Here is a 12,089-nt window from a genome sequence, read left to right as displayed (position 1 = left end):
TTTCTCATTACCTTGCCGTAAAAGTCGCTCATCTGTTCCAGAGGCACGTGGGACCCCTCGTACATTTCAATGACTTCTTCATCAGGGACCACACTGAGGCCTCTGGGGAAAGACAGGCAGCGCAGTTCAAGAGCTTGGCCAGCGAGAGCAAGGACTGGCACACCCCTGGCAAGTGCTGGGGATTTTCAGGCAAGGTGTGAGGCGTCACCAGGAGCCACGATGTGCCACTAGTAACTGCTGCAAATGACAGGCAAAGTGCTACTACGGTTATTCCTGCTGCCACGCGACAGGTAAGAAGAGCAGAAAGAGCTCAGATCACATGGCACCTACTGTACGCCAGATCTGAGTTCCACACAGTCCTTCACTTAGTTCTCTGCAATCCCAGGCGAAAGACACTGTCATGCCTCCCTTTTGCCCCCAGAGGCAACTGAGGCACAGAGAGTTCACGTACCTCCCCCCCCCCCCCCCCCCCGTCAGTAAAGTAGGAAGAGGTGGGTCAGGACTGGGTCCAGGGGCTTTGTGGGTCTTCAAGCTCTCCACCACACCGCCTGCCTCAACAAGGTCCAAGGCTTTCTAATGCCTTCCTTTGAGGTGAGTTTTCCACTTTTTTAAAAAATGTTTTTAATGCATCCGGGAGAGAAAGGCTGGCTCTGTCTCCATCATCCCTGTGCCCTCTGAGACTCCACCCTAAGGTCAGTGCTGAGATGGAAAAAGGCATGCACGAGGCTCAGGGGACTAAACCCCGTGACACAAGGCAGGCGCCTGGGCACCACCTCCAGGAGGGGTGACCCAACGCTACGTGACAGTGAAGGCGTTTCCGCATCTGGACACGCCAAGGTAACACCCGCCACCCGCCTGCCTCCGGAGCTGCGGGGGAATCTGCAAATGAATCCAGCTCCTCCGCACGCAGGAAAAAATAAGCTCTGGAGTCAGAGCGGCTGGATGTCAGCCCTGCCTCTGCCAGCGCCGCTGGGAGCAGATGCCGGCACCCAGGGCTCGGTGGTCTCAAGTTTCCTCACCTGGAATGTCCCGCTCTAGAGAGTAACCGGGGGAAATGTCAGCTCCTCTACCCGCTTCTTCCAAGAGAAGGCGCTCGAGAAGCAGGCACCATGAGGAGGGACCAGAGAAGGAGTGGTGGGAGCACCACACGGCGCTGCAGCAGGGGTAGTACGTGATTCAATAAGGATGTTAGTTACTGATACACACAGGTTGCTTAAAATGCCGAGTCACTTGGCCAATATTAAAATACATACAAAAATAACTTACTTTAAAGAAAGTTTAATTTCAGCCTCTTTCCTCCATTACCCACCCCCGTATGACTTCTAAAAATAGCCGAGTGGATTCACTAATAGTTTGCCTCCGATCTTGATTAACCTGTTACAAGTACTAGCTTTGAAAACAAAAGGGGCCATGTATGTCCGTTTATCTCCGCTCCAGAAATCAGATAAGACGCTGGTACGAAGCCAGATCACTCCAGACAGTGACCTTGGAAAACAGCGCTTGCTAAGGTAGCAGCAGTCAAGTGTGCACACCTGTACGGCTTGAACAATTGGAAAGAAAATACAAAAAGTAAAAGAATTCTGCCGGGTGGGCTCTCAGCCTCCACACTGGGCCCGGCCCCGTCCTCCCGAAGCCACTGCTGCCTCTGAGCACGGACACAGGAACCTGGACACACGGCTGCGTCCTTAAGGCCCAGGTAAATAAATGCCAGCTCAAAAGCAGCCGAGGAATCAGCCTGCCACAGGGTGTGTAAACCAGCACTGAAAACTACTTTACACACCCATGTGGTTATGAGAAATACAAGGGTTAGGAGCACAGATCCGAACCAGTCTGCCTGGGGTTCAAATCCCACCTCCCTTAATTACTAGGGGTATTTATTACCTAGACAAGGAATTTAACTCTTTGGGTCTCAGTGTCATTTTAAAACGGAAACAATAATAGTACCTACCTCCTAGTGCAGTGATGGCGAACCTTTTGAGCTCGGCATGTCAGCATTTTGAAAAACCCTAACTTAACTCTGGTGCCATGTCACATATAGAAATTTTTTGATATTTGCAACCATAGGAAAACAAAGACTTATATTTTTGATATTTATTTTATATATGTAAATGCCATTTAACAAAGAAAAATCAACCAAAAAATAAGTTAGCGTGTCACCTCTGACACGCGTGTCATAGGTTCACCATCACTGTCCTAGTGTTACTGAGAAGACTAAACGAGTTACTGTATATGAACAGTAATTGGTACATGATAAGGGCCTGTGATGGGAACAACCCTAGCTTTTCACAAAGGTTCCAGTTAAGAAGTGAAACCTTGGGTGCAAAATTGGACTGCAGTGGAGAGCAGTGTGCCGCGTCCCCTGCCCAGCGGCACTCACTCCCACAGCCCACGACATAAAATTCAACATGATGCAGCAACTGGGTCCCCTGGGCAGGTCTCGGGGCTCAGGCCTCAGAAACCGGAAGCATTCTTCCCAGCCACTCACTCATTCACGACCCCTTCTGAGGGGAAAGGGAAGAGAAGTGGTATCTGTGCCTAGAGTGCTTTGGGCACCGTTCAAGCATGCTTTAGTCTGCATGCCACGCTGCCCCTAAGGAGGGCACTGGGGCCATGCCCATTTGACAGAGGAGCAAACCAAGGCTTTGAGACACTAAGCCACACACCTAAGTGGCGGGATCTGAGTTTCCACTCAGGAAGCGTGACTCCAGATCCCACACATGGGCCCCTGATGGTTCAGCCACACCCCTCTCAGCACTAAGGCCGCAGAGACCTTCCCAGGATCTAAAGGTGGACTCCTGCCCCTCAGCTGGCTTCTCCTGCCTGGCCCCACCCATACACCTTAACACAATGGCTTATTTATCTACAGAAGAAACAAGACTATTAGAAGCCAAGAGCAAAGACAAAGACCATTTCAGGCTGAGGGGTGAGTAGAGGCCTGAAGGAGGGCTGGGATTTTAAGGAGCAGAAAGGAAGGAAAACTATCCTGGTAGGATGGCCGCCAGCATGAATAGATGTTGCAGGGAGAGAAGAGAACTCAGAGGAGAGGAATACCCCTGTTGTTTGTCCCTGCCCAGCATCCGCTCCCTCTAAGACTGATTGAAACTCTAGGGGAGAGAAACTGCCCTTCTCTCGAGCTGGGGGGATGGAAGCCTGGTAATTCCAGGGGTCCCCACACGGAGGGCCTGCCCAGAGAGAACTTACCCAGAGGGCAAGAGAGCCAAGGAATGGAAAGAGTCTGACAACATCAATTTGGGCCCCGGAACCAGCCACACCTGCAACTGGCCTCTCAGTCAGTGAGCCAGTGCTGTGTTTTCGTCTAAGCCAGTTTGAGTTGGGTTCCAGTCACTTGCAATCAGAGTCTTAACCAAGCCAGTAAGTTAAGAAGCTGTGCGTGCAAAAAGGGGAAGCTAAGGGTTTAGAGGTGATAGAAAACCTAAGAGGTGTGGGAGGCCTCCGGATTTTAGAAGAGAGGAGGGGTGGCTGAGGAAAGTGCTTTAGGTACATCAGTTGAGCAACAATGTCCAGGATGGACTCCTCTGCAGAAAACTCAGGGCCCAGGAGAGAAGGGATGATGAGTGTCGGAGCCAGGGAGCTTATTCTTACCTGTAGACAGTCCCCAGCTGGATGTAATGAAAAGCATCAATCTTCATCAAGACTGCCTTCAAAAACATAAACACAGGTAAATAATGCACAACAATTTGCACACTGAATGAGAACTCCGGGTGCCGTTATAAATTCTATCGACAGTTAAGTTGTTACAACAAGGAAGCAGCTGTACGTTTCTGAAAGCGTTGCTTACTGATTAAAACAGTGTGCAACTCATTAAAGAAATGGCCTAGCCCAGCTGGTGTGGCGCAGTGGTTGAACGTCAACCTATGAACCAGGAGATCAAGGTTTGATTCCTGGTCAGGGCACATGCCCGGGTTGTGGGCTCGATCCCCAGTAGGAGGTGTGCAGGAGGCAGCCAATCAATGATTCTCTCTCATCATTGATGCTTCTATCTCTCCCCCTCCCTTCCTCTCTGAAATAAATAAAAAAGTATTATAAAAAAGAAAGACATGGCCTATCTGCAAAGAAAGGTATGACAACTGGCTCCTCCTCGCACCAACAAGGACTACTGGAAATAAACGGTATGTCCCAAATTGCTGAATGCGTTCATGCTTTTCTAATCCATGGTCTCTTGAAAAAGCCTTTATCCAAAGACGTTTTGAAGAATTCAATTCTGTGGCCCCGAAGAACATGAATTTAAAATCAATGTATGTGTTTGAGCAAAGAAAAGCACCAGGAGTACATTGTGTCCAAACAACGTTAAACGAGAAAAACATGAGGATTAAACCTACCCGCTGCACATCATAATGAAGTCCACGAATTGCAAAATTTGGGTCGTATTCATACTTCCTGATTTCCGCGGGATACTAAGAAAAAAGAAAGAAACCAGTTTTAGCTAACAAGGCACTAGTGGGTTCAAGGTAGTGTCCATTCTGGTCCTTGTACAAAGGCCGAGGTGGCTGACATTCTGGTGGAAAGGTAGGATCAGAGGGGACGAATCGCACGCATCCCTCTGCTTCTGGAGGCAGCACTTCCGGCCCCAGAGCCCTCCACAGGCAGAGTCTCATCCCTCCAACTTCTCTCGTCTTTACTGCTCCTGCCCTCCTTCCCTCTGCCCCTAGACTCCCAGACCCCTGAGACCCCTGCTACTACCTCCCTTAACACACTGTCAACCATCCATTCTGCTCAGATTGGAGCACCTCCATGTCACAGCCCTCGGATGGCCCATTACCAGGTTTTGTGAAGAGACCCCAGCTGAAAACTTTTCAGAGGGGCCCCTCCACGTAGCTTCCATTGCCTCTCTCATCTGGTCAGCAGGTCACTCGCTTGCTCACCTTCCATGGGCTGGAGGGACCGCAGTGTCAGTGCAGCGTCCTCCCCGCTCAGGCTCAGAAGGGCCCTTCTCAGCCAGTTACCACTCCAATGCTCTGACTCAGAACAAATGTGGCTTTTGGAGGTAGCTCAGGTCCCCCTGGTATTTCCTGGTTATTAAACTATTCCTCCCAGCTCCCTCCTCATCCATGTCTTTCCCTCCTGCCCAGTCTCAGCATTGGAACACCAGCTACCCCACTGACAGCACCAATGTACCCGGCACCGCAGGCCCTGCCATTCCCATTTCACAGATGGGACATCAGAGGCACCAGATGAAACCACCTGGCCTGGGCCACACAGCTGGGGAGTGGTGGGCGGGGAGTCAGGCTTGGCCTCTGACCCCCCACACTCTCCTCCCTCAGAGCACAGACCTGCAGGATAGAATAGGTATTCTTGAGTCTAGAGAGGCTGTGTCACCAGGATCTTCCAATCCCTATGTAAACTGCTTAAGTAAAAACCCAGGCGCCTAATTCCTGCAGTTTTAAGAATGCTTGTGGCCACAGGGAACACCTCCAGACTACACTTCCCACAATGCCCTAGGGCAACAAAGACTACAAACAGTCCCTCTCCCTGGGCAGAAATGTGGGTGCATTACACCGAGTACAGGCATTAAAATTTCCAGAATCCTGGAGGAGAAAATGATCCATAGACACGTCATTCTGGAGCCAAAATGTCTCTAAAAAAACCAGAGCTCTGGCGGACTGAGTGCCACTGACACGCCTGCCTGGCACAAACATTTCTTCAACTACACGGAACTTGTGAAAAATGGCATAAACAGAGCCATTTCTAATGCAGTTGGAGCCACCATCCCAGAGGAACTGCCTTGCATGTCTTGCTCCTTGAACATCTGGATTATTTGACTTGGGCAAGATAACCTTTGGACCAGGCCAAACCAACACTGTCTTCTATATAACTGACAGGAAAGCAAACCTTCTGACCACAATAACAGAATCACGGACATTCTTTAGAATCAGTACTGTGTATAGCTCAAGAAAAACAGCTTAATACAACTAGTGAAATTGAAGCAGTAATCAATAAACTCCCAACCAAGAAAAGTCCTAGACCAGAGGGTTTCATAGGTGAATTTTACCAAGCATTCAAAGAAGAACGAACACCTATCCTTCTCAAACTATTCCCAAAAAACCAAGAGGAGGAAAAACACCCACGCTCATTTTACAATATTCTAATTCCAAAACCAGATCAAGACACTACAAGGAAAGAAAATTATAGGACAATATTCCCTGATAAACATAGGGATGCTGTTCATTAGCAAACCACATCAAACAATACATTAAAAAGATCATACACCATGATCAAGTGGAATTTATTCCAGGAATGCAAGGTTGGTACAATATCTGCAAATCAATCAATGGGATACACCACATAAACAAAATGAAGAATAAAAACCACACAATCTGCCCTAACTGGTTTGGCTCAGTGGAAAGAGCGTCGGCCTGCGGACTGAAGGGTCCCAGGTTCGATTCTGGTCAAGGGCATGTACCTTGGTTGCGGGCACATCCCCAGTAGGGGGTGTGCAGGAGGAAGCTGATCGATGTTTCTAATTCTCTATCTCTCTCCCTTCCTCTCTGTAAAAAATCAATAAAATAATTTTTTAAAAAACACACCATCTTATAAACAGGTGCAGAGAAAAAGCATTTGATAAACTCCAGCACCCATTTATGATAAAATCTCTCAGCAAAGTGAGAAGAAAAAGTACATATCTCAATATAATAAAGGCCATATATGACAGACTCACAGCCAACATCAAACTCAATGGGCAAAAACTAAAAGCATTTCCCTTAAGATCAGGAAGAAGACAGGGATGCCCACTTTCACCACTCTGATTCAACATAGTACTGGAAGTCCTAGCCACAGCAATCAGACAAGAAGAAGAAATAAAAGGCACCCAAATTGGAGAGGAGGAAGTAAAACTGTCATTCTCAGATGACATACTGTATATAGAAAACCCTAAAAACTCCACCAAAAAGCTACTAGATCTAATAAATGAATTTGGCAAAGTAGCAGGATACAAAGTTAATATTCAGAAATTAGTGGCATTTCTATACAATAATGAACTATCAGAAAGAGAAACTAAGAAAACTATCCCAGCCCTGGCTGTTTTGGCTCAGTAGATAGAGTATCGGCCTGCGGACTAAAGGATCCCAGGTTCGATTCCAGTCAAGTGCACATGCCTGGATTGCTGGCTCAATCCCCAGTAGGGGGCATGCAGAAGGCAGCTGATAGATGATTCTCTCTCATCATTGATGTTTCTATCTCTCTCTCCCACTCCCTTCCTCTCTGAAATCAATAAAAATATATTTAAAACACAGTAACAACAAAAAGCTCTGCACAGCAAAAGAAACCATCAACAAGATATATACATAACCCATAGACACACATAGCAGTATGGTGATGACCAGAGGGAAACGGAGAGGAGGGTAAATAGGTGGAGGTGGGCTAAGGGGGGAAGATGGGGACATCTATAATAAAGTCAACAATAAAATTAAAGAAAAAAACAAAGAATAACAGCTTATTATCACCAATAGAACTTTTTTTCTCTATTCACGTAATTATTTCCCTTCCCTTCTCACAAATCCCCTTGCCTTCACATCACAATAGAAACACTATTTGGGTTTCTGCCTGAATCAATTCTTTCTTCTCAAATAAATGCTTGTTGCCTCTCAAACAAAACACACAAAAAAAACTAGGCAGTGATCAAGAAACCGCTTTGCAAGGCTGCACTGCTAACTTTTCAGGGCCAAAGTCACATTGGCGTGAGAACATTTCCCGGTCCCACCAGGCTGAACCACATTCAGCAAGTTTTCAATTCAAGCTGCAAAAAGCGCTGACTCAAATATCACATTTAGGCTCATTTATCTAACACCTACCTCGCATGCCAAGAAATCACTACGTGATAGTTTCACTCATGGGCGTTCCCAAGAATTCCGAACACTGTGCACAGTTCATACACACACACACCCAGCACCCAGCACCCAGCACACACATCATAGTCCTGCTAAACCCAAGAGAGGCAACAGCAATCTACGCCGCTGCAGTCTTCCTTTAACTCGGGAGGGACAAATAAGGGACAGGAGGGAGGTATTTAACTTGTTACTAAGAGAGGGCTTTCACTGAGCCATGTGCCACACTGTTCTAGGCGCTTTCTGCGACCTGATTTTATTTACTCCCCCAGATGAAGGGCACCTCATGTCCGTTTTCCTGTTGAATAATCTGATGAGCCTGCCCAGGCTCACACAGATCAACAGAGGTCAGGCCAGGTCCACCCCAACTACCTCACCATCAGTTCTGAGCCAACCCCTAGACGCTGGTGACAGCAGACCTGCCACCTCAGAGGCGCAGTGAGTTTGCTGAGAGGACATGCGGTGACGAGGTGGTGCTGTCTGTTTTAGCTGAGAGGTGCGTGAATGAGAGAGTATAAAATCTGTACATGGACTGCTCAAAAGTCTGGTGGCTCCTTTCTGAAACAAGGCTGAGCTGGGCTCCCTCGGTCGCTCACTCACCTGGGCCTGTCACTTGTGCTGTTTCTGGGAGCCACTTGTGATAGGCCACAGTCAATGGCTGGAGAACTGACAGAAGCAGCTGAAGGAGCCTCCACAGGACAACCTCTGATGAAGAATAGAGGCCCCTGGGCTGCGGGACCAGGTGTCAAATTCTAGTCCTACGGTGTGCTATCTGTGTGACCTTGGGCAAGGTCATCTGTCTCTAAGCTTTGATTTTTCTCATTTCTAAGGTAAGGATAACAAGAGTCTTACCCACGGGAAAGCAGAGAGGACTAGGTCAAAAGATGCCTGTGGGGTGGGGGTCAGGACAGCCTCCTCCCACACATAGTAAGTGCTCAAGAAAACGGACTTGTTTCACAGGATAGGGAACCAGGAGGCCTGGGCGTTGAGGCCCACCCACTCCATTAGCCTCTGCAGCTCTCCTGGAGGACTCTAGGTGAGTCACAACCTCTCCAGGCCTTTTCCTTCAGATGGAAAATGAAATGGTGGGACGGGATGATTCCACTCCTGCCCCTAAACTGTAATTCCCCACACAAGCAGCCAAGTCCCCAATGTCCCCATGATGGGCTCCTTTCTAACACACACATGCACACATACAGACACACCCACATGCACATAAACACACACCGCACACACACGCAATCTCACACACATGCACACATGCACGCACACACATAGGCAGCATCTCTAGGAATAGCCGGTCACAGCAATATCCGGTCAAGGGAAGCCAAAGCCGCTCACATGAGCTGGAAGGCCACATTCTCTCCAATGGCCCATGGCTAGATTTTCTGGACCCTTCAGGTTAGAAACGTTCCATCATCCTGAAAACATGACTCCCCCAACCTGTCACGAAGACTACTGGTATCCCTAAAAGCAGGAAGAGAAATAAAAGATAAAAGACTTTCACTTGGGCTTTTCATTAAAACATCTTTCTTAGGCCCAGTCTGGTTTCCTTCAGTGCCTGGATTTGTTCCAATTTCGGGTGCAACCTGGGTAGGGTGGTGTGTGCAGACAGAGAAAGGTCAAGGTTTCCCCCTGAAAATGCTATAGAAATGTCCCCTCCAGCTTTGAGGAAAGTTAAGACTAAAACCCACGCCCTGGCTGGTTTGGCTCAGCGGATAGAGCGTCGGCCTACGGACTGAAGGGTCCCAGGTTCGATTCCGGTCAAGGGCATGTACCTGGGTTGTGGGCACATCCCCAGTAGGGGGCGTGCAGGAGGCAGCTGAATCGATGTTTCTCTCTCATCGATGTTTCTAACTCTCTATCCTTCTCCCTCTCCCTTCCTCTCTGTAAAAAAATCAATAAAATATATTTAAAAAAAAAAAAAAAAAAGACTAAAACCCTGCGGAGGACCCAGGAGTGCCCGCATGTGCCATTCCTACGAATCTGCAGCTGGGCCGTGTGCCCTTCCTGGCTAATCACAGGGCTCTGGGTGCAGCCAGTGACCGCGACGCCACAACGAGGCCCGTGAGTTCCTGAGGGTCAGGTGCCTGTAAGTACATCCACCTTTCGGAGGTCTCAGTTTGCTGTTTAAAGGAGCCTAAATTCTGAGTCTAATTAGAGGCAGGGCAGAAGGGCATAAGAGCAAAGCTCTCCAAAATCCACACAAACCAGGTGAGGGCAAATGACCTGCATCAGAAGGGCAGTTCCACACCGAGCGTGGTACACCCTGGCGTAACTGAGGGATTCCACAATGACGTCAAGTATTTACTGAGCACGTACTTTGTGCCAGGGCCTGGGAATACAGCCATGAACCCAACCAACACAGTCTCTGCCACGAAGAAGTTTCCAGATAAGCAAACACATACAATTCCGGGCCTGATGGTGATAAATACTACAAGGAAAAGGCAGTTCAAGGGTTCAGAAATCTAAGAAGAAACAAAAAAGATGAGAAGCAAGGGCTCAGGCTGCCGGGCCAGGACTGACTTCCAAAGCAGAGGCAATGGCAAGGACAAAGGCCCCAAGGCAGGAACGTGTCTGAGAGTTGGAGGAGCAGCAAGCAGGCGGGTGTGACTAGAGCAGAGTGAGGGCAGATGGCAGGAGAGGCTGATGAGGAGGCCTTCTGTGTCATTCCAAGGTGGGGTTGAGCCCAGGAAAGACATGATTAATACTTAAGGGCTCATTCTTGCTCCCAAATGGAGAGCAGTCTAAGGAGCAAGAACAGAGAAGCAGGGAGACCAGCCAGAAGGCCACCGTGCCGTGGGGTGGAGGTGAGGGTGGTGGCCGTGGGAGAGGTGAGAAGTGGATGCCGTCGGGACACACGTTGAATGAGTATCTTCTGAACGAGTGAAAAGAGAGCTCTCAGCTGCAGAGTGACAGCCTCCCAAAGAGCACAGCATGGGAAGGATGGGTCAGGGGAACAGGGCAGGGACATGGAAGCACGACCTCCATCAGGCGGTCAAGGTCAACATCACAGGTAAGTCATGTTGGTGGCATGCACCCTGGATAAGATGTGGTGATGATAATGGCACTTTACCTCTGTGGTCTTCCCCCCCAAACCCCTAACCCCATCTAACCATAAGAAAAACATCAGACAAATCCCAAGAAAAACATCAGATAAATCCCAAGAGAAGGACATCCTAAAAATTACCCAACTAGTACTCTTCAAAACTGTGCAAGTCATCAAAAAACAAGGAGAGGCTAACTGTCAAGGCCCAGAGGAGCCTAGGGAGCCATGAGAACTAACTGTGACGTGGGGTCCTGGATGGGATCCTAGAGCAGAAGGACACTAGGGAGCAACTAAGGAAATCTGAATCAAGTAGAGACTTCAGTTAATAATAATCTTTTTTAAAAAAATATATTTATTGATTGTTTTCAGAGAGGAAGGGAGAAGGAAAGAGAGATGGAAACATCAATGATGAGAGAGAATCATTGATCGCCTGCCTCCTGCACACCCCCCACTGGGGATCGAGCCCGAAACCCAGGCATGTGCCCTCAGCCGAATCAAACGTGGGATCCTTCAGTCTGCAGACCGACGCTCTATGCACCGAGCCAAGCCGGCCAGGGCATCACAGAGTTTCTTACTGGAAATCCAGCAATAGGGTGTTTCTAGCCCAGGGTTCTTACCACTGCGAAAACAATTCTTTAATAGTAATGTCCTTTGCCCTGGCTTTGGCCTAAATCTGGAAACGTCAGGCTCACAATATTTGAGGGATTTCCTGGCAGTTGTCCACATGGTTATGTGGTTTGGTGACCGATGACATGGTGAATAATATGACTGGGTCTGGACCTTGTTTCTTGTACGGATGTCATCCATAAATAAAAAGTTTGCTTCTTTTTTTCCCCTTAAACTTTGTGGCTTTTGATTCTTTTATTTTTTTTCTTTATTGCCCTGACTAGGACATTCAGTACAATGTTGAGAAATGGTGAAAACAGACATTCTTGCCTGGCCCTAAAACTTAGTGCAGTGTGGGAGATTAGTTGTAGGTTACTCATAAATGCTATTAATCAGGTTATGGAAGTCTCTTCATTCCTAGTTTACTAAAACTGGTTGTTGTTTTTTATTCTTATGATCATTGCATTTTGTTAAGTTCTTTTTCTGCATATATTGAAATGATCATGCTGTTTTCCTTTATTTTGTAAATGTAAAGAATTACATTGATTTTCAAATGTAAGACCAATATTACACTCCAGGAATAAACTATATTT

General features: G+C 47.9%; 1 protein-coding gene across 2 annotated transcripts in view; it reads right to left on the bottom strand.

The window, feature by feature from the left end:
- The window catches only part of NT5DC3 (5'-nucleotidase domain containing 3), a 47,149-nt gene that overhangs the window by 19,052 nt on the left and 16,008 nt on the right, over window positions 1-12,089 (bottom strand). For both annotated transcript variants that reach the window (XM_059681818.1, XM_059681819.1), the window contains exons 3-5: window positions 4,341-4,415; window positions 3,604-3,659; window positions 12-102 (exon numbers count right to left, since the gene is read on the bottom strand). In XM_059681818.1, coding sequence (XP_059537801.1) covers window positions 12-102; window positions 3,604-3,659; window positions 4,341-4,415 — 222 coding nt within the window. The remainder of the gene's footprint in view (window positions 1-11; window positions 103-3,603; window positions 3,660-4,340; window positions 4,416-12,089) is intronic.

This window comes from Myotis daubentonii, chromosome 2 (genome assembly GCF_963259705.1).
Source record: "Myotis daubentonii chromosome 2, mMyoDau2.1, whole genome shotgun sequence".
Taxonomy (NCBI): domain Eukaryota; kingdom Metazoa; phylum Chordata; class Mammalia; order Chiroptera; family Vespertilionidae; genus Myotis; species Myotis daubentonii.
This window is presented reverse-complemented; position numbering and strand designations above follow the sequence as displayed.